The sequence below is a fragment of the Artibeus jamaicensis genome, unplaced genomic scaffold, assembly GCF_021234435.1.
Source record: "Artibeus jamaicensis isolate MK-2021 breed Jamaican fruit bat unplaced genomic scaffold, CSHL_Jam_final scaffold_474, whole genome shotgun sequence".
Lineage (NCBI taxonomy): Eukaryota > Metazoa > Chordata > Mammalia > Chiroptera > Phyllostomidae > Artibeus > Artibeus jamaicensis.
Genome location: NW_026522046.1, coordinates 13,344,903 through 13,369,276, shown reverse-complemented (window position 1 = coordinate 13,369,276; position 24,374 = coordinate 13,344,903). Strand labels below are relative to the sequence as shown.

General features: G+C 34.7%; 1 protein-coding gene across 5 annotated transcripts in view; it reads left to right on the top strand.

Annotated features, from left to right (window-relative positions):
- Window positions 1-24,374, top strand: part of NAALADL2 (N-acetylated alpha-linked acidic dipeptidase like 2) — a 1,140,409-nt gene that overhangs the window by 828,796 nt on the left and 287,239 nt on the right. For all 5 annotated transcript variants that reach the window (XM_053657983.1, XM_053657979.1, XM_053657982.1 and 2 more), the window contains 3 exons: window positions 922-1,014; window positions 3,744-3,949; window positions 9,319-9,438. In XM_053657983.1, coding sequence (XP_053513958.1) covers window positions 922-1,014; window positions 3,744-3,949; window positions 9,319-9,438 — 419 coding nt within the window. The remainder of the gene's footprint in view (window positions 1-921; window positions 1,015-3,743; window positions 3,950-9,318; window positions 9,439-24,374) is intronic.

Sequence of the window (24,374 nt, the reverse complement as noted above, 5' to 3'; positions counted from 1 at the left end):
AGGGTTATGAATGGAGTCCCACCTAAGTAGAAAATCTGCTTTAATTGTTATCAAAATTTTGAATATCAAGCATAAGTAGAAAAAGTCAAAGAGGCAGAGCAATTGGTGGATGTTTCAAATGTATCCACCAATGTATTTGGAGAGAGACCTCCAAACATGGGTTGAAATGAATCCAATATTTAAAATATGTATAGTTTTAAGACTCTGTATACTTTTTTAAAGATTTTATTTATGTTTTTAGATAGAGGGGAAGGGAAGGAGAAATAGAGGGAGAGAAACATCAATGTATGGTTGCCTCTTGTGCACCCCCTATTGGTGACCCGGCCTGCAACTCAGCCATTTGCCCTGACTGGAAATCGAACCAGCTACCCTTTGGTTCACATGTTGATGCTCAATTCACTGAGCTACTCCAGCCAGGACAGAATCTATAGTCTTTTAATTTGTGTAATACTTTATAGTTTTCAAAGTGAAAATGTAACAATGAACCATATAGAACAGTTTATCTTCCACATGTTCTTTTTCTGACATTACAGAAAATTAAAATTCTTTGGAAATATTTTAATACATTTTTAAAATGTCTTTAAAAATATGAGTTGCCCACATCTTCCCAAGGTCGTCTACTGTGTGCTCCCTTGTTGGTCCCCATTGTATCTCTAAATGCAAGGGTGAGAACTGCCTATTTATGGCTCTGCAGTTCTATGAGGCTTTAGCAGTTGTATCTCTGTCATCATTGCATAGTAAGTACCTACAATAGGGTCAATACAAAGTGTTGAATAAATATTTGTCCACAAAGTGTAACTGGTTATCTATAAAAATTTAATTGTTCAAATTAAAGTAACAATTTAATTTGATAAGTAACTTTGAATGTTCTAAGAAAAGACACAAAAATACAGAGAACAAATTCATCTTTTTTTTTTCCAGAAGAAAGAATTGTCAGCATGCACATTCAGACAGTCACAGAATTCAAAACAGTTACTAATGTTGTTGGGTATTTAAAAGGTTTGACTTCTCCAGGTAAGTAAGGTGAAGAGTTTATAATCTTACTTTATATGAATATTACAAAGAGTTGCTCTGTAATAATTGAATAGCATAGTTAAATATCCCGGTTTGCATTTAGCCAGAAGTTTATACCACTCTAAGAGGTGCCAATATGAAATCAAGAAACAAGCCTTCATTTTCCTTCTTACTATATCTCTTCAATAATAAATCACAGTAGAGAGTGGAAGGAAGAAATAAAAACAGACAGAAAACAAAGTTCAAATTTGTTAAACTGCCATGTGCCTGGTGAAAAAAAAGAGCTGTAAACACCAATGTTTTTTTTATTTTCTTTTATTCACCATAACATCATTAAAAGCATTTTCATTTACAGAAAAAAAAAGACTTTTAAAAATAAAATATTTGACTTTTAATGGTGTGGGTTTTTAAAAATATTTGTTTGTCTTCAAATCTAATCTTTTAACATTAATCTATGTCTCATCTCTGACCTTTAGTCCACTGATGTCTCTGCCTGGTGTCAGCGTGGCTTTAGGTTTAAAGGTGCTCATGAAAATGATCATCTGGTTAAATTTCAAAGAACTTAATCATTGTTATAGGATGCTCGTTGAACCTTGAGGTGATGTGATAAAAGCTCAAAAAGTAAAAATAACTAATACATATATTAAGAGATTAGTAGCAACACCTCCCAATACACTGTGAGGTTGAATCACATATTACTGTCTAATGCGCTTGTTATACAGCATAGAATGCAGCAACCTTCTTAGTGCACTTGGGCCACTTCTGTTAATTTGAATAGGACATTTACTCAAGTTCTACTTGGACAATTATTGTTCTCTTTGACATTCATCAAATCGACTCTATAATTGCTAACTCAGGAATTTCTGAGATCAATTTTATATCCGCCCAGTTTCTTGGCAGCCAACTCTTAAAAAATTAAGGGGAAGTGAATATTCTCTCTGATTTCCTTCCAGTAGCAATAATGAGCAACTCCTTCTCATCACACAAACCATAAGTAACTTTTAAAATGGTTACCATTGCATTTTAACAAATTCTCATCATAAGGATCTCTAATTGAAACCCTAGAAATACAGAAGTTGGCAAAAGTGGGTTTCCATTTATTAGTACACAAAACACAGTTAATAAAGTTATTGTATTAATCATAACCTGCATGTCTTTTTCCATAACAACTGCAAACCTACTTTTTACTCACCCTTATATTTATCAACATTGCTGCATTTGCAAGTTATTATTGAAAAACCAAATAATACAGTATTAAGTTAGCTTTAGGGTAAAAACATTTTTATTGAAATCCAACATAGAAAACAATAACAACTCATGTGCCAGTAGTATTTTTCAGTGCATATCAGCAAAGCTTCTCAAATCTTGTGTATTTGAATTCTACACAAAAATATCACATAATTTTTAATGACTCTGAAATTTAGAAACAATCTCAATCAGTATTAGGGTTTTAGATGTTTATTTTGACTAAAGACAATTCCAAACAGAACTTTCACACATATCTGGGATATGAGTGAATAAATTCCCAGGGTTTCAGCATTTGCAGACACACTATGAATACCATTAATTAAATTTTGATGAGATGTTGGCAGATAAAAGTCATTGCTGGCTTCAATATCAGTGTGGAAAACCAAAGTAGCTCAAACAGTGATATTTTTCCAAGAGGTAGCTTTGTGATACCATAAGTCACTGAAGATTAAATTATTCCAAAAAAAACACAGTATTTAATATGTGTCAGACACTGTTCAAACCGCTTTACAAATAGTAACTCACTTAAAACTAAAAAAAATAATGATGCATGTACTATTTTCATTCCCATTTTATAGTTGAATGAATTATGACACAGAAGGGTTAATTAAACAAGTTTACTAAAGACCACACAACTAGTCAATGAATTGCCTGGGTTCAAGTCCATGCAGGCAGGCTTCAGAGTCTGCACACTCAAGCTTCAAGTCATGAGACAAATGAGTAGCTCCACTAAGCTAATACATTTAGCTCTGTACCAGTAACATTCATTGATAAGAAAATCAGAAAAAACTGTATGTTTTTAGTCTACTTTATTGATGACAATAGTCAGAAAATTACATTGTATAGCCACATCCATGTGTCATTGAGACATTTCTAATAGTGTATCCAATAGATTTTGTGTAATTATGTAAAATAAAATATCTGAAAAGGAAATTTTATAATAATGGGATGCCTTTTATGTTGTTGATTTTGAAAAAAAGAGAGGCTAAAATTACAACTTGGAATCTGTAATTAATTTCCTAAATACTTCAGTTATTGCAAAATCCATACATGACTACCACATTTTTAATGTTTACAGCTACTAAATAACTGCTCCCTCAATGTATTAATAGTTCATTAATATTTACTGAGCATACACACATTGTTTACAGGGCACTTCCCACTATGATTCTGGGAAAATGTTAGATAAATGTTTGATTGTGGCATATTTGTATACCTCATTAATTAATATGCATGTCGCAGAGGACAGCAATATGGATCTAAGCCTTGGATTCATAATTGGGTTCAGCAGCTGCCTCTGCTTTGATATACACAGATGTGTGAATCAAGACAGAGGCTCAAAAAATGTAAAGTAGACTTAACTATTAGAACAATTTTGCATAATTGTTGCTCAGTTGTGCAATGGGATTATGTAAATGTCATTAAATTTATTGTTAAGGTTTATATTTTGTTTAAATGGCTCTGTGTCTTTCTATTTCCAGACCGGTATGTCATAGTGGGCAGCCACCATCACACAGCATCCAGTTACAGTGGACAAGAATGGGCCAGTAGCACCGCTGTGATCACAGCTTTTATCCAGGCCTTGATGTTCAGAGTTAAGAGAGGGTGGAGACCAGACCGCAGTATTGTTTTTTGTTCCTGGGGAGGAACCGTTTGGGGCAATATTGGCTCATATGAATGGGGAGAGGTAAATGTATATTTATTAGTATTCTCTCTCTCTCTCTCTCTCTCAATCACCCTCTCTGTGGGGGGATATAGCAAACTGTGGGGGGACTCTGCCCACAGAGAATAAGTCTACCAATACATGATCTGCATGGGGAGGAAAGGTAGCCAATCTCTCAGAGGAAAAGGGCCTTTTGCCTCTCTCAATGGGCTTTTATTAAGTTAGGTTCACACTAAGGCACATAGTATGTACATCAGTCAATGTTCAAAAAGCTATAGTCATGAAAAACTGACATCATCTACAGATAATAATTGAAGAAACACAGGGAGTGTCTCTGGTCAGGGTTGGTGGGATATACTGAGGCCAGAAGGTTGTTGAAGCGAGTGTCATGAGTTGGGGAGTTTCACTCTCTGTGCTTTGAGCTCAAATGTCTGGTTCATACCAACAGGGCTATTGAGCAAGCCTCAAAGGAAACAATGTACATTCTTTCTCTGGCCAGATTTGCTCCCAGGAGCCATCTGTTCCAGTATAAGCCTGCAACTGCCTCTGGCATTGTTTTTGGGCTGAGTCAGGTGGAGGGAGCAAAGCAGTCAAGAGATTAGGAGACTTCTTACAGATAGAATGAAGACGCAGACTATGACACAGCTGAGGGATGAGGGTCTTTTCTGTCCCTTCTCTATATTCCCCTAAGTCCTTCCCTGATGGTCCCTTTGCAACTATGCCTGTCTTCTTTTGTTTCTTTCTTAAGGAATCTTACCTGTTTTTGGCTAGCCAGTCATCCACCCAGGCCAAGCAGGTGGATATGTGAGAGGGGATAGGTTTTTGTCTCCTTAGCAGCTTATGTCCCTAAGGCCTTTTCACTCAGCCCTTGCTGTTGGACCCTTTTGTCCATTAAGGAATCTTCAGTCCCTGAAACCAGGCAGGATGGCCCCTAACAGCAGACAGTAAAATTGTTGAAGCCATGGATAAGAAAGAATGTGCATCTCAGCCCAGATGTCATATCTGCTAGGTTGCTGAAATCATTCCAGAAATGAAGAAGAATGGCCCAGCTTCTGTGGCTCAGTTGGTTGAAGTGTCTTTCCACACACTGAGAGGCTGTGGGCTCAATGTAGGAATGTGGGCACATACCTAGGTTGCAAGTTCCATCCCTGGTTGGGGAACATACGAGAGGCAGTTCATCGGCATTTCTCAGTTATTTGTTTTTCTCTCTCTCTTTTTCTTCCTTCCTCTCTCTAGCAAAAAAAAAAAAAAAAAAAAGGAGGGGGGAGATTACTAAGACCAGCAGTCCCCAACCTTTTTTGTACCAGGGGCCAGTTTCAGGGATGACAGTTTTTCCACAGACAGGGTAGTGGAGGGTTGGGGTCAAGAGGCAGAGCTCAGGCTGTAATGCAAGGGAAGCTTTGCTTGCTCACCTGTCACTCACCTTCTGCTGTGCAGCCAGGTTCTTAAAATGTTCCTAACAGGCGTGACCTGGGGTTGGGGATCCATGAATTAGACTACAGTGAATTGTGTATGATCTGACACTATCTTATTCTTCTTGTTTCCTCCATATCTATAGATGCTAATATACTCACAATAGTATTTACCTGGCTATCGTATATCTCTCCTTAGACAGGTTGACAGGCACAGGACATGAAAAGATAAGGCGCTACATACCATTACCTTTCTTTGTAAAACTTTTTAGCAAATATCTAAAATTAGGAAATGATCTCCTGTGTTAGTGTTTATAACCTTAGCATCATAACTTAACTATGAAATATGGAGACTGGACTCAATATAGAGTTTTTACCCCTTTCTCTCTCTTCTCTTCCTCTCACCATTCCTTATCCTCCTGCTCCTTCTTTCCTACCTATGTAAATACCTACCTATCTTAAAAATCCTTTGTCCCAATGAATGGATCGTGGTTAAAAAACAATGGGAATGTTTAGTTTCAAATGCTTCTGTGTCTGTGTTTTATAAATGCACTGTTTTTAGTGGAATATGACAGCTGATTACCAGATTGATGCCATATTAACAACAATGAAAACACTGTAAAACTCTTAGATGCTCTATTTATTTTTATGTTTTTTTAAAGAAGTGTAAACAACATCAGGCACACTTGGCATGGTATGGAATGTAATGAATAAAAGAACTAACAAGCAAAATAGAGACAGACTCACGGAGAGCTGGCTGACCGCTGGGAGGAGGGACACTGGGTAGGGGTGGTAGAGAGACCTGGTGAAAGAAAAGGACAGAAAATCTCGTGGATGCAGCCAACAATGTGGTGATTGCCAGGAGTTGGGAAAGGTGGAGTGGGAAGTAGAGATGAGTATGGGGGGAATAAATGGTGATGCACAGAGACTTGACTTGAGGGAGTAAACACACAGTGCAGTGTGCAGATGATATGCTGTAGAATTGTGCATCTGAAGCCTGAATAATTTTGTTAACCAGTGTCACTCCAATATATTTAATAAAAAGGAAAAATATGTTTAAGAATAAGGCAAAAAGAGGCACACAGAAACATGTAGAGAAAAAAAAAAAGGATCCAGATTTAGTCAGGAAAATAAAAGCACTTTAACTTACCATGAACTCAGCTTTGGAGAAAAAATCTAAATATCTAATGAGAAATATTCTTGTTTTTCATTTCATTTTTTTATTTAAGCCCTCTAGAAAAGATCGAATATTTACTGAATGTCGAAGAAAACATCAAAAACATATATATAAGAAAATAGCAAGTGTGTTTTTAATTTGAAGGAAAGAAACTCTTAAAATTGAGAAAAATTTATAGTGTAAAATTTATCAAGATTCACACATTACAGATTAGAATGCTTTTCCATATGTAAATTGATGAAGTGAATGCTTGTTCTATATTCAAAAAACCTAATTCAAATGTATAAATTTAATTATGGAATAAGTTTTTTAAATTAACCAATTTTTAATAAGATGGAAAATGTAATAACTAAACCAACCTCCCAAACATCTATTCCAAATTACTTATTTTAAATGATATAAATAAGCTTAAAAATTGAGGAATAGATTTATGATCTGGGCTGACATTAATTCAGAATATATTTATCAGAAAGAAAAAGTTTTAATTTTGTTATAATAATAAGGCACATTTTAAGGTGTCTTGAAGATTATTTTTAATTTCTCAAGATTTATTCTATTGTGTTATATAGTCTTCTTGATACCTATCTAGTAATTTTCACAATAAATTCACATTAATCCTAAAGTAATATGTATATTTCTAAGATATGTTCTCAAAAGAGGTTTATCTATTTAACATTATCTTTCCTAACTTAAATATCTTGAATCCTTATATATGAGAGAGTGTATTGCCAAAGGTCTTGAGTTTGTTTTGGCATCAAGCATTGTGGCCTGGGAGTTGAATCAATTATGTGACCTTGGCTGTATGTGAGCAATTATTATTATTTTAATTTAGTATATACCTTTGCGGTTAATAAAGTACAAATCATTTTTTAGGTTTTGCTTAATCTGTTGTGCCTTTTGGTGACTTTATATTTTCTCATTCAACAGATACTAACATTACAATTTACAGTAATTTGGAAGTCCATAGAAAAAAGTAGTTATGTTAGAAAACCCCTTTCTATTCTATAAGATTAGGAGTCTGTGTCCTAGAATATTTATGTGTATGTGCATATTTGACAACTAATTATGCATTTAATCACTTTCTGGATTTTCTCATGACTTTTTAAGCAAAGATATATGAGTAAGAAGATGTTTAATAATATATTGATTTAATTATTAGCTTTTAAAACATATTATTTTAAGGTACCATATCTTAGAAGATTATTTCAGTACAGTTTATGAAGATAATATCATAACATTTAGTTGAAAAGGAATTTAAAAAGCTATTAGTTTTCTTGTTTTGTCTACTCTTATCAAATGTACTCTTATTAAAATGAAACATTTTCTTTTAGACTACAACCAGATTGTGCTCAAAATATATTCCCAAATGAAGATGAGTGAGGGAAAAAATGTGTTAAGCTTTCATATTTTCCCATTTAATTTTGTTTGCATAAGAACCCTCTGAAATCCACAGATTTAATTAAAGCAATTAAGTGATTTTGGTCAATAAAATTAAAAATGAAATTTTATAGTGATAGTGTTATTAGAGTATTGATGCAATATTGATCCTCACCCTTGGAGAGAATCACAACACTTTACTAAATGAATTCTTTTAAAAATGCCATTTCTTCTGTGAAGAATCTTTATTTTTCACAGACTATTGTGTAAATGCCACAACTTTTATAGTCAAAGAAGTCTGAGTTCAAATCTTCTCTGCCAGAAAACTCATAGTTTCCTGCAAGACTTGATTTATCAAATGAGTACTCTTAGACCTGTATCAGGAGTCCCTTGAGAATTAAATGGACTAACATATAAACTAGCTGTTTACCTGAGCTAGTGTAGAAATAGAAGCTGTTTTTCTATAGTGCTTGTGTAACACTGGGCTTTTTAAAAAACATATGTAAAGCAAAGTACTTGAGTTTAAACCTTATTGTTTCTTTTTAAAAAATACTTAGTAATGAATTGTTTTTTCACCTCTCTTATAGAGGTATAGCTGAATTTTCAAGATAAACTAGGAATCCCATTGATTTCATAGGTATTCAAAGTCCTTGCAGTCTTTGGAAGAAGAAACAGGTATTCCTACGACATGAAGTAACACAATTTTTAGGATATTTTTCTTGAACTCTACCAATGGTAATTACTCACTAAATATTTGTTCAAGAAAGAGAGAAAATATCAAAGGGATTTCTTAGTAGTAATACATTATTAAGAGGGTAGCTAATGGTCAATATGGGGGATTAGGTTTCAGCAGAGAAGTGAAAAAACTATTCTATTGAAATATTTCATGTTCCTAATGTGTGTGAAATGCATCAGGTTGTATTTCAGGTAAAATGGGCCAGGACACAATTGCATTATGCTCTATTTTGCTCTCAATAAAGATTTACTGTGTGCAGAAAGCATCCTGCTGCTTCAAGGGAAACACTGGTTTATTAATCACTGGATTAGCTTTCCCTTGTCTGTTGCCTAACTCCCAGGCTATAACATTAAGTGCCACCATTAGAACAAATATTCTGCTATGTGTTCTGGAGGTGAATCTCCTCACATGTTAACTGCTAAAGAATATGTTCCCTTAAAATTTGACTTTCCTCAAGAACATGCTTTGAAATATTTCATCAAAATGTTGTATTTAACTCCTTACCACATGTATTTAAAATCCTTTTATGAGTTTTGTATTCTTATTTAATGGCATGAAATTACTTGAAAAAACTGCAAGGTCATGATTCTAAGTAGATAGTGTTTATTATTCAATATGTAACAGATTAAACAGAACCTGTTACTTTTACTTATGCTAGAGAAAGATTGTTTTTTTGTTTTTTTGATTGTAGGATTTCAAGAAAGTTCTGCAGAGAAATGTTGTTGCTTATGTTAGTCTCCACAGCCCCATGAAGGGCAACTCAAGTCTACATTCTGTGGCTTCACCATCTCTTCAGCAGCTGGTGGCAGAGGTAAGATGAACTGCTTCATCATAAAATCTTTAGGCAAAACTGCTGTTTTTTTCTATAATTTGGCATTTCTTGATATTTTTAATGTGCATAAAACCATTTGTCAATGTTTTAAGAAAAGAGTTATTATTTAGTTTTTGTCAATATCCCTTCAACCAATTTCTTATGTCCTGAAGGTTTGTACTTGCTACTCTTTTATGGTTATAGTTGTAGGTATGAATTATGCAGTTACAGGGAGTGTATGTACAGATGAAACTTTATTTCTTAAAATTGATGGATCACAAGTTTCCAATTCTTCTAGTTTTTTCATTTTGTTGTAAACTTACTGTTGGATTTCGTCTTCCTCAAGCATGTTTTGAGAAAAGTTGGGACTCACCCTATATTTCCATGGCACTATAAGCCAGATCTGTGTCTAACTGCTAGAATAAGCAGGTAGCTAAAAAAATATATTTAGAAAATAATGTTTAAAAAACATGGAAAACAGAAACATGCATTTTACTACAAAGCAACTTAAAAAATCAAGTAATTTGTGACACTGTCTCACTAGTTACTGATTTTTTAAATTCAGTCACTTCTCACCTGTTTCAAAGAATTTTGCGTATTTTGTTTTATTAGTAGAGTTTATACTTTTATTTCTGTATTCTTTTTAAATCTTTCACTTTGGATGAAATGCTATATGATTTCTCAAAAGGAAAGCAACCACCTGGAAGGTGGTTTCCTCCCAACCCTGAGCAAGGGCTAGGGGTGTGTATTAGAAGTGACATTTTTATGCCTGCAGAGTATCCAATAAACATCACAGAAACTAAATTAGAAAAAGAGAGATAATGAACAGTGCTTGGGAGTAGCCACAATTCTGGGTTGAAATGTAATGCAAACTAAAATTTTATACTTTTACAATGTATTTTCTAGTTTCATAGTTATCATAGACATTTCTATATGTAGTGAAATAAAGAAGACATTATGAAGGATGGAATAGATAAATCTGTACATTTAAAATAAACCAAACCCCAATATTTATACCCTAGATTATGTTTAGATCCATTAAAAATTCCTCTAATCAGTTTATTGCTTTGAGTTCTTTCAATGTTTTATCTATCTGGGAAATACTCAAAAGAGGAGGATTAGGACAGATGTCTCCTTTGGGAAGTTAAAATTTCTAAGTAAGTGGGTGATCCAGAAGAGGAAAGTATAAGTAAGCTTAATGATCCAGAAATCAGGGAAAGTTAGTTTAAAAATGGTGTCTATTCCTTCTCATATGTAGTTTTCCTGTTTTCAGAATCTTGAGATACATGTAACCAATGAAATTTATAGGTAAATACAAATAACAAACTTTTAAGGAGTATCATATCTTATAGAAATAGCTATCTGTAGAAATTCCATGTTTATAGAAATATCTGAAGATATAATTCTTTTGAAAATATCTTGGCCCTAACTCATGTGGCTCAGTGGACTGAGTTCCAGCCTGTGAACCAAAGGGTCACTGGTTCAATTCCCAGTCAGAGCACATGCCTGGGTTGCAGGCCAGGTCCCCAGTAAAGGGTGCATGATAGGCACCCATTGATGTTTCTCTTTCTCTCTTTCTTCCTCCCTTCCCCTCTCTAAAAATAAGTAAATAAAATCTTTTAAAAAATAATAAAATCTGTGTTTTAAAAAGAAAATACCCTGGCACATTTATAACAGAGCACTATAAAATATTGGTATCTGACTCTAATTAGTATCTAAAAGTACAACATGGTTTATCAATAATAAATAGTGACATAAAAGATGCACCTCCTTATTTATTTGGGAGAGGAATTTTTGTTCTATATGGAAAATGTTTAGATAATAACCTAAAACTAAACTTAAATATGCATTGAAAGCAAATTTTTTTCAGTTGAGATTGTATATATGTCTTAGGACAATTTAGAAGGACACAATTACCACAAGTTCAAATAAACAATAGCATATACAATTATAAAACTTGGGGATTATTTATCTTTATATATCAAAATATATATGATAATTTGGTACTTCTGGTCAAGATGGAGGTATAGGTAAATACACCTCACCTCCTTGCACAAGTATAGCAAAAAATACAGCTAGACTACAAAACAAATATCACCAAGAAGTATCAGAAAAATCGAGCTGTATGGAAGTCCAACAACCAAAGACTTAAGACACATTCATTCAGGAAGGAGGGGTGAAGAGGCAGAGAGGCAGAGGGATGGAGGGGTGGAGATGTGAAGGGAAGGTGCAGAGAGGTGGTGAGGAGCAGAAAGGTGCAGAGACGTGGAATGGGCAGTTCCACATCTATGTGTGGTGCATAAAAATTGAGAGGCATACCTCAGGAGTGAGGGATCCCATCCCCAGACAAGACCAAACAGACCAGGGCTTCAGCTCCAGAAAGATGAGACCCTATAACTTCCAGCTGTAAATGCCAGTGGAGGCAGGAGCAGGGAAAGAAACTGCAGAATTCTTAAGAGAATCCTCTTAAAGGGACAGCAACAGGCTTAGGACTCACACGGACCCACCCCCTTTGGGATTCACCACCAGGATAATAGCTGGAAGGGCACCAGTGGCATATGGGGAAAAAATGAAATGATTGGCAACAGGGCAAATGCTGGGAAACAGCTTTCTCCAGGGCAAAACTCCAGAAGTCAGGAAGTGGCATTGTCCCCTCTCCAAGCCCTTCACCATACAGAGCAACAGAGCTGTGACAAGAGTTGCCCCTCCCTGGTAATTACCGAAGGCTCTGCCCCATATAACTTCTATGTGTGTGCACTTTTTTTACCATAGGCCATGCTAGTAAGACAGGGCATCAGAGCAACTCTACCTAATACACAGAAACAAACACAGGGAGGCTGTCAAAATGACCAGACAAATAAATATGACCAAAATAAAAGAATAGAACAAAATTCCAGAAAAAAAAAAGAGCTAAACAGAATGTGGATAAGCAACCTATCGGATGTACAGTTCAAAACACTGGTTATCAAGATGCTCAAGTAACTCATTGGGTACTTCAAGACATAAAAAAGAGCCAGGCAGAAATGAAGGTTACATGAAGTGAAATGAAGAACAATCTACAGGGAACCAACAGCGGAGGGGATGAAGCCAACAGTCAAATCAATGATTTGGAACACAAGGAAGAATAAAGCATTTGATCGGAACAGCAGGAAGAAAATATAATTCAAGGAAAATGAGGCTAAGCTAAGGAACTTCTGGGACATCTTTAAATGTCTCAACATCTGAATCATAGGGGTACCAGAGGAGAAGAGGAAGAGCAAGAAGCTGAAAACTTATTTGAAAAAATAATGAAAGTAAACTTCCCTACTTTGAAGGAAATAGACATATGAGTCCAGGAAGCACAGGTAGTCCCAAACAAGAAGGACCCAAACAGGACCACACCAAGATATATTATAATTAAAATGCCAGAGTTTAAAGATAAAGGAAGAATCTTAACAGCAGCAGAGAATAGCAGAATTACCTACAAAAGAGTTCCCATAAGACTATCAGCTGCTTCTCAAAAGAAAGTTTGCAGGCTAGTAGAGACTGGCAGGAAGTATTCAAAGTGATGAAAAGCAGAGACCTACAACCTAGATTATTCTATCCAGCAAAGCTATCATTTAGAATGAAAGGGCAGATAAAGTGATTCCCGGACAAGGTAAAGTTAAAAGAGTATTTAGCTTTTAAAATCATCTTTCACAGGTCACAGAATGTATTGATATTGATTTTGCTTGTAGGAAAATAGAATTTCATCACCCATATATTAGTCAATGCTCTGTACATCTCAAGTAAATATTGGTACAATATCTAAGAGGTCATTTTAGGGAAGCCTGAAGCATTTGTACATATGAAAGTAGTCAATCTAACTATATTCTCCTTAAATGTTGCTTTGAAGCACCCGCCAGAAGCTGGCAAACCTAATCAAAACTAAACAATTGCTTCAATATTGTAAAACTGTCCACAGGATAAACAGTGCTGTTTTTTTTAAGTCTAATAAGGTAGCAAAGATATATTTGTTTTATAAAAAGATTTTTTTTTAATATACCAAGAACTACTCACCAGAAAATACAGTACATATATCTCATTTCAACTATTGGAAGTTCATTTTTTTTTCTGTAAGATGGCTCTAGTTATGTCTAGGTATCTTTAACTTCATTTGAAATAATTTTGTTAGATCATATTGTGACAGCTGTAATATCAACATGCATTTAAAAAACTAATCAAAATTAGTGAATTTTTACGTAGGCATTTTAATACTGAAGGTGGAAGAAAATGCACATGTTTTTGGCATGTTATGCTTTGTTCTTTCAAGAAAGGTAAAAATGCAACTGAAATATAAAAATAGATTTGTGCAGCCCTGGCTGGTGTGGCTCGGTGGATTGAGTGCTGGCCTGTGCACCAGAGGGTCAGCAGTTTGATTCCCAGTCATGGCACATGCCTGGGTTGCAGTCCAGGTCCCCAGTAGGGGGCACTTGAGGAGCAACCACACATTGATGTTTCTCTCCCTCTCTCACTCCCTTCCCCTCTGCCTAAAACTAAAAAAAAAAAATAGATTTGTGCAGTATATGGAGAAGGTGCTATAGCTGATGAAATGTGTTAAAAGTGGCTTGCCAAATTTTGTGCTGGAGATTTCATGCTGGATGATGCTCCACAGTCAGATAGAACCAGTTGAAGTTAATAGCAATCAAATCAAAACATTAATTGAGAACAATCAAGGCTCTACCACACAATAAATAGCCAACATCTGACAATGTCAAAATCAATTAAGTTATTGGTGAAAATGAAAGAAGTGTTTTTTATTTTATGGAAGAAAGTAAACGGACTTTTTGGACAACCCAGTACATGCATTAAAGTATTGAACCCATAATCCTACCACAGTATCACTTAGTTGTGAATTCCCCATTTGTTGCAGAGGTCTACTATGTGTTACATTGTTATAGAGATCCCAACTGTGTATGACATTAAGTGTGTAAGCACACAGTCAGCATGTGAAATACCTCAGTTGTCTAGGAACTTATATTTTACCATGAACGTAAGACATAAATAAAAGGCTAAAACATAAGAGCAACTGTGAATATGTGCTATACTGGAATTTACAGGAAAGAAAAACCATGTGATTGCTTTAACTTAGAATTATGTATTGTAGAACACTGACAAAAAGTTTGAATGTATTGATAATCTTGAGGAAATTTAACCGCCAGTCTTTCTGAAGCTCAAAACTCTAGTCATGTAAACAAAATCCTCTTTACTGATCTACCAAAGTGCCTTTTCAGATCACACGTGCTGATGTCCATTTCCATTTCCTTGTTCAAATCAAGGGCAATGATTTATGCTTCTGCCCTCTTCCTTCTGGCCTTTCTTGGGTTGACAGGCACTGAATTGCCACAGCTATGCCTGTCATGGCACTTGTACAATTGCTACCGATGGCTGCCGTGCTGGTCTTTATCCTGCCAAACCACACCTCTATTCTCTAAGGGACATAAAACAACCCATGGGAGATACTTTAGCCCCAAGAGCTAATTAGTTCAAATTCTTGATTTACCAGAAGCTCAACTTTCAAATAACAGAGTTATTAATTTTTTTAATTATACGTTTATACATTCTGAAATTTTAAAAGATGGCCTTAGTCATCTAAGACAGCCATAACAAAATACCACAGACCGAGTGACTTAAAAAAATAGAAATTTATTTTCTTACAGTTCTAGAGGCTGGAAGTCCAAGATAAGGTAAAGATGGGGTAGTTTTCTCTTGAGGCCTCTCTCCCTGATTTGCGGGCGGCCACCTTCTCACTATGTCCTCACGTGTCCTTTTTCTTTGTGCCCTCACTCCTGGTATCCTCTCCACTTCTTGTATGATAATCAGTCCTACTGAGTGAGGGTCCCACCCTATGATCTCATTTTAAATGAGTTGCTTTCTTAAAGTTTCTGCTTCCAAATATAGTCACTTCTGGTGCTTAGGCTTCAACTTTTGAATTTTGAAAGTATTTAGTTCATAATATTATCAAAAATGCAGAGCAGTAGAATACAGAAGGTATGGTTACAGAATTAAAATAGTTGTCTTCTCTTTCTATTGCTTATATGTTAGTGCATATTATAACTGAATGAAAACAAAGTTTAAATTCTGTTCTGTTTGCTATAAAATATGCAAGTAAAATTGACTGAAAATCTCTTCCACTGAGTTGTCTTTTATGGTATGTGGTATAACTTGTTTTTTCTTTACCTTTTGTTTAGTTTTTTTAAGAAGAGAAATTGTACTTTTCTGTTCACTATGAATTGTTTTTCATAGTGAATTCTTTTCAGTGGGTTCTACTTAATTTATCTTTGTTTCTGCTGCTTCTACTACTAGTGGTCAACTGAAGTAAACATCAAGACTAATAAACTGGCTTAAATCTTTTCTTACACTAATTTAATATTTCTAAAAAGTCTCACATTTCAAATTGTAATTCTGCTGGCAGGCGTGTCTATTTACCAGGTTTACAAGGCTTTACTTTGTGTTAAAAGCAAGCAATCCCTCCTGGTATTAGTGTTTTACAAAGTTTTCTGTTCAGTATACACTGACAATTTGTAAATTGCTTTTTATTTAAATTTAAATATCAAGGGAAGTCTTTGTGAAATTCTGGTTAAAACCCTAAATTTCAGCCCTGGCTGGTGTAACTCAGTGGATTGAGCACAGGCCTTTGAACTAAGGGATTGCAGTTCGATTCCCAGTCAGGGCACATGCCTGGGTTGCAGGCCATTTCCCAGCACAGGACACACAAGAGGCAACTATACATTAATATTTCTCTCCCTCTCTCATTCTCTTCCCCTCTAAAGATAAATGAATAAAATCTTAAAAAAAAAACCCTAAATTTCAGAAGGCAGCTGGTTCAAATATTTGAACTATATAGTTGAAGAACAGTTCATACAATTTGCGATATTAACAATTGTAGCTTGGGCTTATACACACAAGACAAATTAATGTCACATTCTTAAAATGGTTTTAACTCATTTATTTTTGTCTGTGACATTTTGATTGGTATATTGGACACTAGTCCTTTACAGGACTCAAATGTCGAACATTTACTCAGGATTAGTAGTAGTGAATTATCATTGCTGGTAGGTTAGATATAATGGTTTCACTTACACAGTATTATTAATGCAGTACAATATATTTTTGCCACTAAAAAAATAAAACCAGTGTGTCTCAGTTGGTTGGGCATGATCCTGTGAAAAGTCACAAGTTCCATTTCGGTCAGGGCACATGCTTGGGTTTCAGGTTTGGTCTCTGGTTGGGGCACTTATGACAGACAACTGATTAATGTTTCTCTCTCAAATCTGTGTTTCTCTCCCTCTCCTTCTCCCTTTCTTCCCTCTCTCTAAAAATAAATAAATAAACTCTTAGAAAAATGAAACCCACTCTGAAAAATTATCATTTTTCCCTATCTAACCTTTCATATGTTTTGCTTAAAAACCTAACACTAATATCATCAGTAATCTTCTACATAGTAACTTCAATATAGTAACTTCGAAATTTTTCCCATTAGGACATACATTTCATGTAGAACTCTTATAAATAATGAAATTGATTTAAATAGGTGTAGTTTTATTTATTTTTTAATTTTTATTTTGATTGTTTGAGTACAGTTTTCTGCCTTTTCCCCCCATCCCAGCCCACCCCTAGCCCTTCCCATCTCCCTCCCATTTCCATCTGCCTCCCCCCTTGTTAATAAATGTGGTTTTATGCTCAAAAATAAGAATTATTTATCAAGTATAGGTACTGGGTGATTTTAGTATCATGGCATATACTTACCTTTGGTAAGTTGTATAAACTGTGGTTTCTTCATTATGTTTTTTATTTGTTGTTTCTCTTTTTTAAGTGGTATCTTAAAAGTAATTTTGTGTTTGTACTCATATTTTGGATTTGAACTATTTGCTTGGTTCTTTAACAAAATAATTTGTTTCTATGTTTTAACAATGTATTTTATGAAAGAGAAAGTTTTTCAAAAATGCCATTTTCAAAAGCATCAAAATCAATAAAACACCTAGGAATAAATTTAACCAACAAGTTAAAAGGCCCGTACACTGAAAAGTATAAGACATTAATGAGAAATGGAAGAAAACACAACTAAATGAAAAGGTATCCTGTGTTCTTCCATTGAAAAAAATTAGTACTGTTAAAATGACCATGCTTCCTTAAGCAATATATACATTTTGGAACACACTCTATCAAAATTTCAATGGTATTTCTCAGAAGGATAGAAAAAAAACTACCCTAAAATTTGTATGGAACCATAAAAGACCCTGAATTGCCAAAGCAAGTCTAAGAAAGAAGAACAAGGCTGGGAACCTCATACTACCCGATTTTAAGCTTTTTATGAAATAATTTGCTACTGGCATTTAAAAAACTCACATAGACCGATGGAACTGAATAAAGAGCCCAGACATAAACCCATTCATATACAGTCAACAGATTTTTATGAGATCCCAAGAACCTGCAGTGAGGAAAGGGTAGTCTTGGTGATAAATGGTATTGGGAAAATTAGAGGTACAAATGTGAGACAATGAAACTGGACCTCTGCCTTACCTCACTCACAAAAATTAACTCAAAATGGACTAAACACTTAAATGTAAAACCTAAAATCATAAAATTCCTAGGAGAAAACATAGAGAAAAATATTATTTATATTGACCTTGGCAATGATTTCTTAGTTAAGACATCAAAAACACAAGCAACAATAACTAGAATAAACAAGTGTGACTACATTGAAATAAGAGGTACCACAACAAAGGAAACAATCAATAAACTTTAAATGGTAACCTATAGAATGGGAGAAAATATTTGTAAACAGTATAGAGGTAGTTTGACTTATAACAGGATTATGTCCTAATAAACCCATTGTAAGTTGAAAATATTGTAAGTCAAGCAAGCATTGAATACACCTAAACTGCCAAAAATCATTGCTTAGCCTAGCCTACCTTACACTTAGCCTAGCCTACCTTTCACTTACCTTACCATGCTCCGAACACATTGCAGCTGGGCAAAATCATCCAACACAATGAATATGCCATACACTATTGGTTGTTCACCCTGTGACTGAGCGGCTGACTGTGAGCCATGGAGAGAGAGTGCCATACCATGTATTGCTAGCCTGGGAAAAGGTCAAAATTCAGAAGTTAATGTACAGTTTCTACAAAATGAATATTACTTTTTCAACATGGTAAAGTTGCAAAATTATAAATTGAACCATCATATGCTGGGGACTATCTGTATCTGATAAGATAATCCTAATTATATAAAGAACTCATACAACTCAAATGAAAACATACAAATGATCATGGGGTATATGAAAATGTGCTCAACATCACAAATAATAAGAGAAATGTAAGTCAAAACCACAGTAAAATGCCATTTTATACCTATTAGGATGATTATTATAGAAAAAGAGAAGAGATAACAAATGCAGTCAGGCTCTGAAGCATTATACACTATTCATGGAAATGTAAAATGGTACAGACATTATGAAAAACAGCATGGCATGTCCTCAAAAAATTTTAAAAACTGTATTATCATATGATCCAGCAATTCTACTCCTGAATGTATATTTAAAGGAAACTAAATAAATATCTCAGAGATAAATGCACCACCATATTCATTGCAGCATTATTTGTAGTAGCCAAGTTGGAGAAACAACCTAAGTGTCCCACAACAGATGGATTAAGAAAATGTGTGTGTGTATTCCTACATACAGTGGAATAATTCAGTGATAAAAAAGGAAACCTTGCTATCCAATACAGCATGGATCCATTTAAAGAGCATTATGTTAAGTAAAATAAGTGAAAAGACAAACATAAAAAATACTCTTTCATATCACTTATACTTGGAATCCTTAAAATAAAGTCAACTTTATAAAACATCATAAAATGGTGGTTACCAGGGCCTGGGGAGTTGTGGGGGGTGAAAATGGGGTGATGTGGGAAGATTTTCAGTTATAAGAAGAATGGGTTCAGAGGATCTAGTATACAACAAGGTGACTATAGTTAACAATACAGTATTGTATGCTGAAAAGTTGTTGAGAATAGATTTTATGCATTCTCAACCCACACGCACGCTCACACAAAGTGACCAATGTTAACTATGCAGTGATGAATGTGCTAATTATCTTAATGCTGGTAATTATTCTACAGTGTATATGTGTATCAAAGCATCATTTCGTGCTTTTAAATTATATACAATTTTAAGAGAAAAAATGTAAATCTAAAATCAAAACTGAGTAGGCTTCTGGAAAAAGTAACAAGTGAAATAAATGCTTTGACTGAAGGAAAAAAAAGAAACTGATTCTCTGAAACAAAAATAAATTGTTATAATAATGTTATATAAAGGGTTAAACATGTAAACATGTAAATGAACCTTGTTTTAAACTGGCGACTCCGCGTGTGTGATGTGAAATGTATGTGTACTGAGTGGAACCTTCGAAACGTTACCGTGTGTGGCAAACATCCAAAGGTAAACAGAATATGCAGTCTTCCCAAACTTGCTGTATTCCAGAACCTTTTCCTATAGGTATCTTATTAAATTCGCCACAGAAAAGACACTTTAAAGAAATTCTATATGTATGTAAAAGTTGGAAACGTTACAGAGGCGTAAGTGTTTAATCTGTTCACTTTGAAAATGGACTCTCTCAAATGGCAAGATCTATAATTTGCATACTTGGTGGGAAGCACACCTCCATATATAGTGCTAATAAAACTGTAAGGCACTGATTATTTCTTCCCTTTGATCTGGAATTTCACCTGCAAAGTTATAGCCCTCAGAGTCCTACAACTTGACACTAATCCTTCCACAGTTACTACTGTTAAACTATATTTTTAGTTGTAAAGTTATAATTTTAAGAGCAGAGTGATAAAAGAAATTGAACAGCAGAAGAAATTAAGGTATGTTAACCCTGAAACAATTGTCCTGAAGGCCATCCTAGCAATTTTTGGTATGTCTGCAAGGAGTAGAAAAATCATTTCAATTCCACCTCAGGAAGAATTCTCAAATAGAAAGAATTATACGAAGGTGCTCATATACTGTGCAGATGTTGTGAAGTGCGATCAAATGTTTTTGTAGATGGTTGATTCAAACAATCTTTATTTATACAATAATTTACTACTGAATCTGTTCTTTATTTATTTGTGTGTTTATTCATTGTTTTTGTTTGTTGAGCTTCACAGTGTATTAGAGTGTCTGCAGTTGGTTTTCTAAGCTCTTCTGATTTCTAGGTTGTCAACTTTCACGTTTATGGTTTACCTGTGTTGTTGTGTTTCACACAGTCTGCTTTTAAATCTGTAAGCCATATTTGATAACAATGGGTGAAGGACAACTTCAGTTTCACTGCTGATGGTCACAACTCTTTTCCAAGGCAATGTAACTCTGACACACGCACATGCGGCTGCCATAGACATCCATCTGTGATAACCATCTCCCCCTGAATCCAGCTCATGTATCTGTGACAGTTAATGATAATTGTGAAAAGAGTTTAAGGTGGCAGTGGTTTAGATGCAAAACTGAAAGAGACGTGAAGCTAGAGAGGGTCTTTTTAAAAAAGCTATTTGAGAAGCACTTTATCTGTCCTTCCATTATAAATGAAAGCTTTGCTGGATAGAGCAATCTTGGTTGTAGGTCTTTGGATTTCATGACTTGGAATACCTCTTTCCAGCCCCTTCTTGCCTGCAAGGTCTCTTTTGAGATATCTGCTGACAGCCTGATGGGAACTCCTTTGTAGGTGACTGTCCCCTTATCTCTTGCTGCTTCTAGGATTCTCTCCTTCATTTTAATCTTGGCTAATGTAATTATGATGTGCCTTGGTGTGCTTCTTCTTGGGTCCAACTTCTTTGGAACTCTCTGAGCTTCCTGGAAAGGACAGCAAACTCACAGTTATTAACAACCACACCTAAAACAAAAGCAAACTAAAAGGACAGCTAGATCAGGAGTGGAAACATAGAAAGGAAGATCTCAAGGAGGGTTAGCAACAGGGGAGTGGGAGGAGGAGAAGGGGGGAGAAGGTACAGAAAATAAGTAGCATAGATGGTAGATAGAAAATAGATGGGGGGCAAGAATCGTATGGGAAATATAGAATCTAAAGAACTTGAGACACATGGTCATAAACTAAAGGGGGGTAATGGTGGGGACAGGGGGTAGGGTGGAGGGGAATGAAGGAGGGAATAGAACAACTGTAATGGCATAATCAATAAAAAATTAAATTAAATTAAAAAATAAAAAATTAAAAAAAATAAAAAAAGCTATTTGAGAATCTTAACATCAAAATTTATACTCTTCCCCACAGTATCCTTTTTCAAGTAAAGTAATCCAGAATTATTTAGCTTGAAAGTTTCAGAAATTGAATGGATATTAATGTATGAATTATGTTTTACAAAGCTAACTTTATGTTTAATCAACTTTGCAATAAAATCACATATTTTTCTTGCTGTATATAGAGTATCATTTAAAACATTATACAAGTTTTAGTAATGTCCAGTAGGTGATTAGAGGTTCAGAAAATAATAAGGTATTGTATGATCTCAAATGAAGTGTCATATTCTAGCTTGGTAAAGATCCATAATGATAACTGACATTTTCACTTTACACTAGAAATAAAAATTTAGATAAAAGAATTATGTACATTACCAATAGTTCCCTGAGAATTAACCTAGTTTTGTATATTCATAGAAAGTTATAAACTATATATGGGCAAAAGAATAAAAACATAATTAATCACCTGTAATTTCATTATCCAGGAAAAATACTGATAATTTTTTATATAATGAATATAAATATACTGTTACTAAAAGGAAACAGTAATCTCCATTTTAACACCTTAATATTTATACTTTATATTTCAAAAATATATGTTACTATTGATATTACTAGATTCACTCATGTGCCAATAATACTATTGGCACATGAGTGAATCTAGACAAAAATACAGTGGAATTATAATCTACTTAACAGCATTTTTGTAAGTTTGAATTTTTCTAAATAAATAAATGTATGTTGTTCATTGTATAGCTATATTACCATTTGTTATCAGTTCCTTTTTTTAACATTTATATACTAAAGTTGTTTTCTTATTGCTAACAATACTATTATATACATATTTGCATATGCCTCTTGCCCTTTTCTAATTCGGTGTTTTGTCAGTGATTAGCTGCAGGTAACAGAAGGCACTCTATTTAAGGAGAAATGAATTTCTGATATGGAATCAGTTGTTACAAAGCCTTAGAAGGGCTGCAAGAGCCACTTTTGGTCTCCAAGGCCCACAGCACAGCATGATAACAGAGGCCTTCCAGGGATGTTGCTTCCTCTACAGGATCAGAAAGCTTGGGGAGCCAGTCTCCTGCCCTGACTACCCACTCTGGAAACTTAACACTTCTATGAAGATCTAGTGAGCACAAAGTTATCACCAGAGTTACTGGCTTCAGCACAACATTGCCTCAGCCATCACATATACCACCACAATATTAAGGGAAACAGAGCGCCTCACATCCTGCATGTTGAAGCCCACAAAGACACAGATCATGATTCCTTTACCAGGATGCAGTGCAGCGAATTCCTCTGTGATTGTCCTATCAGAGCAGGAGCAGCAGATGCTGCCTTACCCACCCCATGCAGGTGCAGTGCGCTCCATTGCAGAGATGCCCCAGCAAGCTGTAAAGTGATCATTAGCTTTCCAGTGCGAATCCCAGAAAACAGTCTTCAAAGGTTCCATCTCATGCTTTAGAGATCCAAAATTTCTAATATAGTGCTGAGGCTAAGTGTAAAATACTGTTGGGAAAAATCTTTGCAAGTTATTCACTTTTCAATAAGAAAAAAATTACAGAAACTAAAGTGTACTTGTTTAAAGACATCTATTAGCTAACATTAGCCAGAATCAAGAAAATCTCAGAATGAATGTTCAAGTAATCATTGCAGTCTAAGTCTGTTAAAATTATAATAATTTTATATTCAGTGATTCTTCAATTTGTACAGGAGTCTCCTTAAATGTGAAGTTTTTCAAGAGACTGTTGTTCAGTATTAAATTTCCAATCACAAAATATATTTCAAAAAATAAAGTCATAAAAATTGTTACCTTCAAACATGTGGCCGTAGTATGGGGACGCGGAGTTTATTTAGCCGAAAACTTTAAGTAACTCAGGAAATCTGTGCAGTTGTCAAAGAAAGCCATGCTCTATGGTGTGGTCTTTTCATCTGTCAGCATGTCGAAGAGTACTTGTTACAACAGTGCAGCATTCAGCTCCGTCTGAGAAAGTCATTTAGAGCGCTATGTAAGTTTTCACGTGATGTGTTCAAATACTTCTCAGAAGATCTTCTCATCATACATAAAAGGTGGTTGTTCTTATAGAATCCTTGCTTTATTAAAAACAAGTCATTTGTTCTGTATTTTTATAGACCTATTAGTATTTTGGAGATTACTGATTAGTTTCATTCTAAAAAATAAACAATACATTTAGGTCAGACTCATCATTTATCTGGATGAGATTCTGATGTTTGTCATAGAGAGTTTCCTGAGGAAACCATAGGTGGACACATAACATCACTTTTTGAGATTGACTCTTGACAGATTTAGTTATATTCTGAACATTTTTAATTATGTAAAGCATTTTACTAGATAGTAGGAATTGAATTTTACTTGTAAACTTATCTGCTCAGTCCAAAAACATCGTTTGGATATGAACACACAGGTTAGATGTGTTCACTACATCCAGGCATTATTCCTTCAAATAAACCTACCTGAACAAGAAAGCAGAATTTCACAAGTACATGGAATAATTACTTGAGAAATAAACCTTCCTAGGTAGTGGTACTAGTTGAGTACACTTTCTGTAGGTCTAGTCTCTGTGCTATATAGCATATGTTTTCTCAATGCCAGTATCATTATGATCACATCTTTTTCTATTGAAAATGCATATAGACAATTTTTGGAGAAAAACTGAAGATAC